The 4621-nt window shown below is 38.8% G+C and overlaps 1 protein-coding gene across 1 annotated transcript; it reads right to left on the bottom strand.

Annotated features, from left to right (window-relative positions):
• Positions 1 to 2452: 2452 nt before the first annotated feature.
• LOC109699181 (olfactory receptor 52M1) lies at positions 2453 to 3406 on the bottom strand. The gene has a single exon (XM_020183773.2). The coding sequence runs from the start codon at positions 3404 to 3406 to the stop codon at positions 2453 to 2455; it is 954 nt and encodes a 317-aa protein (XP_020039362.2).
• Positions 3407 to 4621: the final 1215 nt, after the last annotated feature.

Genomic DNA, 4621 nt, shown 5'->3' with positions numbered 1-4621 from the left:
AAATGGGTCTCAATTTATGTCTCTCTCCAGCATACTCCCCCTCAGAAAACCTAAATATCTATGCTGAAGGAAAGTAGCAAGGTTTCTATACCTTAAGACATTTCACCTGATGATTATATATTTCAAAATCACTTCAGGAAAGTCTGGGTCCTTGAGCCTGGCCCTCTCACTCCCATTCCTCAGAGATACCTTAAGAACCAGTGAGCTTGTTAGGCACTGACTCCAAAACCTTCCTCTGATCCTCAAACACTGCGAGGGTGGGTAAAACAGAAGACTTTGCTTTTCCATTCATAAGGAGAACGTTTGACTCCAAGCTTAGAGAGAGAAAAAATTAAGGAAAGATCCATATGATGTAGTGATGGAATAAAAATTAGAGACGGTATGAAGAGGGAAATGCAAATAATTGGGACCTGTGCGATCACACATTCCAGATTATCTAAGAATGGGGCAATTTTCACCAATTAGACTAACCGGGGCAAAACTGGAAGTCAAATTTCCTGGTTTTCATGTAGTGCTCTTTCTCTGCACTTCACTTCCCTTTATGTCATCCCCAATAATGTTTTTGTTCTTACAGCCTAGTATATTCAAGTTTTTTCTGTTTAATCAATTGAGTTCTAGTCTTAGTAATTGAGGTTTATCCTTCGTCCTGCCTTTGGGAAGGGAGTGCTGCAAAGGAGACTGCTTTGTTGATCTGTACATTCTCAGTCTTCTGTACAATGATACCTGCATTAGGAATGTTAAATGCACAACTCAGCCCTCAGGGGAGAGGGCTTTTAGCTATTTCACAGTTAAGAAAAATGAGTATTAGAGAGAGAAGCTAGGAGCTTTAGAGTTGTTTTTTAAAAAATAACCTAAGCTTAATTCCTGGGTTTACCTCTCAATAAGCAGAGTAGCCCTGGCAATTGTACCACTTTTGAGAACCTCAATTTCTTCATCCACAAAGTAGAAATAGGAATACCAACCTTATAATGTAGTTATGAATTATGTCAGTAATTTTTAATCACTACAGTAAGCCCACATTATTCACAGATTTATTGTATATGGTTTTGACCTAGCATGGTCAAATAAATAATAAATAAAACAAAACAAAAGAATTTCAGAAACAATTTTTTAATTCCCCCACATGCACTGCCCTACACAGCTCAGTCAATAATGTTGAGAAGCTTTCAGTAAGTTCCACATTATTGACAGTTGTGTGTAAATCACTGTGTGATCTACTGTTTCCCTGCCTTTTGTTTTATGAAAATTTGCCTCCCAAAAATTAAATGGTGTCCAAAAAGCAAGGAAAAGTTAAGGCGCTTTATTTAAGTGAAAATTTTGTATTTGTTAAAAGGCTGCGTATCTTTAGCAGAAGCTGAGTGGCAAGACAGAAAAAATGAATCACACCTACTGAGCATTCATAGTTTTTTTCTCAATGATTATCCTTTTGGAGGCATAACCCACAGATCCCAAGGGTCTACTATAGTAGCTAAGTGCTTCATGCACATTAACCATTTTTCAAGTATTGAGTTAACATGTAGTCTGAAGGATGTCATTGTATCTATACATCATATAATTTGTAATGTTATTTTATACTGATCCATTTTTATAAACCCAGTACAATATGAGCAGGAATCATACAGATGGATCAGGAGTCAGGGAGGGTTTCTGTGGGAAAGGTAATGTTTTTCCTTCCTTAGAACCCTTGCATGCTTCAGACCTGGAGAGGAAAATACAAGAACAATACTAAAACATGGTCACTTTCCCATTCCCCTTCATTAAGCTTATAACTTTGGTCAGGCTACATTCTCTTTCATGAATGGTATCTCCATACCTACTGGCCATACAGGTCAGTCTTCTAAAACACTACATATTTAATGAGTATAAGCAGTTTTAGTAGCATCTCAGTTGCTAACAGTTAACTCAGGAAATCTTTCTTGTAGCTAAGGTGACTCTGAAATGACCCATTATTTTAGGGTTTGCTTGTTAAAGGATATATAGAAAATGAACTCTGAGTAGAAAGTATTAGTATATAACACCACAGTGTATTATAAACTTCAACCAAAACACTGATCTAGTGTAAGTAACTTTGTATATGGTTCATGAAGTTAGGATATTTTATCTTATTTCATTGTATAAAAAACGTGAACAATAATATATCATAAGATGTCAGGATATTTGTAAGAATTGCACGAAGAGTGCTGAATAAACATTTGTTGCCATTTGTAACTGATATTATTGTCATTGTTGGTTTACCTTCTTTGCAGTTCAAATATCCTCCCATCATAAGAAAATAGACATCTTCTACCTTTAAAATTTAGAGTTGTATACTCTTCCCTAAATTCCTTTGGGATTAAAAATGTTGGGCCTAATATCTCACACTGTTTGCAAGGTTCCCAATTGGGAAGTAGTCGTCCATATTTAAATACCTCCTTCTTCATTAGCTTTTGTGAGAGAAAAAAGGAAGCAGCAGTCATCTGATCTTAATTCCTATCTTCAGAATTTGGAGAAGTCTCTCTCGGATTTGCTTGGTGCGGACAGCATAGACAATAGGATTGAGGATCGGAGGAATAAGGAGATAGAAGTTGGCCAGCAGGGTGTGGATTGGAGGAGGCACCTGGTGACCAAACCGGTGAATAAGGGAAGAAAGAGCAATGGGAACATAGAAAACCAGTATGGCACAGACATGAGAACCACATGTTCCCAGGATCTTAAGCCTGGCTTCAGGGGTGGAAAGCCCCATCACAGCCCTGAAAATCATCACATAAGAGGCAGCAATAGCCACTGAGTCCAAGAGCAATACCAGAAAGCCAATGCTCAGTCCATAGACATTGTTGACTCTGCTGTCACCACATGTCAACGTGACCACAGCCATGTGCTCGCAGTAGGAATGGGAGATGACATGGGTTTTATAAAGAGGCAGCTGTAGGCGAATCATCAGAGGTAGGGGTCCAATGTAAAGAATTCCTCGGAGGAGGGCAGCCAGCCCCAAACGTCCCACCACTGCATGGGTGAGCACTGTGGTATGATGTAGGGGGTTGCAAATGGCTACATAGCGATCAAAAGCCATGGCAAGAAAGATGCCTGACTCAACAGTGGCAAAGCAGTGAATAAGAAACATTTGGCCCAAGCAGGCATCTAGGCCAATATCACCAGCACCGAACCAGAAGATTCCCAGAAGTTTGGGCATAGTGGAAGTAGATAGAACCAGATCAATGATAGCGAGCATGCACAGGAAGAAGTACATGGGCTGGTGCAGGCTACGCTCTACCCTTACCACAGCCAGGATGGTGACATTTCCCACCACAGCCACCAGGTACATGGAGCCAAAGGGGATGGAGAGCCAGATGTGCAGGGACTCCAACCCTGGGATGCCCATGAGCTGGAAGAAGCTGGGTATTGAGCAGACATTATGAAAGGTGAGCATGGTTATTTGTAAATGAACCTTTTCATTTGTGCACCAAAATGCATTTTCCCCTAGAAAGAAAGGATGATATTTTAATCTTGGATCAATAAAATGATATATAAGTACAGAAACAACAGCTTGAAATTAAAGAATTTCATACTACAAATGTCATATTGTGCTACAATGTCCATGGAAACTTAACAAGCACAAGTGAAACACATATTTGAATGAGTTTATGGGAGGGTTACTTCATGACCCTGGAGGAATGATATTCTTGCATCAATGAATGAATTGACCTAAGGCAGATATGTGCCCATTTGATTACTTACCTCTGCAGGAATATACTATGAGGTGGCTATTGTGATCATATCAGGGTGCTTTACAGAATAGACAGTTCCTTGAAGAAGACACATTAGAACTGAGCTACAGGGTCAGAATTTTGGGATAATCTAGACTCTATGGTAAATTAAAATTTAATCTTGAGACCAGCATCAACAATTGAATAAACTGAAAAAATGTCTAATCTATAAGCCAAAATCACAAGGCGAAGATGTGGGATGGTAAAGACAGGACTTGCTGAGGGTGCAAACAAAGTGATTCTTGAAAGATATGAATGCTTACTAAAGGTCAGTTTATGTATCTGATGCCCAAAGGCAGAATCTGGCAAGTATCTCTTTTCCCTTTATGGAGGCTAAACATGAAAATAAGATTTCAGAATCAGATAAGGTTATCACCAAGAAGGAGGAAAATACACTCAGCACAGAGTAGTGGGAAGCCTACAAAGTGAATATTTGGCCAAAGAAATGTATTTACTCAGAGACCAGAGCAATTGGCTAAAAGAGAGACATCTTTACAGACAAAAGGCATGGAAACAGTTTGTGTTATGGTGTCTTGTTTTGGTTTTAGTCTAAAGATTCAAACCAAAATCCATTCCTTATGCATGTTAAAGGAACTGAAAGAAAGGTAAGAAGCAATTTCTTTAATATCCTGAGCCAAGGTAAATGTACTATAGCAATAGTATGGATTGGGATTTTCTACTTCTGACTTCAGATCCTGGCAGAGGGAGTTTTTTAGAAAAAATTACTTTGTCCTACAGCAAAATACAAGTAACCTCACTTCACAACAACTTTTTTAAAAAGCTATGGCCTAGAGAAGTTGTCATGAGGACTGCATGCAGAACTGACACATACTAATACTAAGCATTAGCTGTTTAATTCAGCTGAAATCACTATGAAA

This window comes from Castor canadensis, chromosome 1, assembly GCF_047511655.1.
Source record: "Castor canadensis chromosome 1, mCasCan1.hap1v2, whole genome shotgun sequence".
Classification (NCBI taxonomy): Eukaryota; Metazoa; Chordata; class Mammalia; order Rodentia; family Castoridae; genus Castor; species Castor canadensis.
This window is presented reverse-complemented; position numbering and strand designations above follow the sequence as displayed.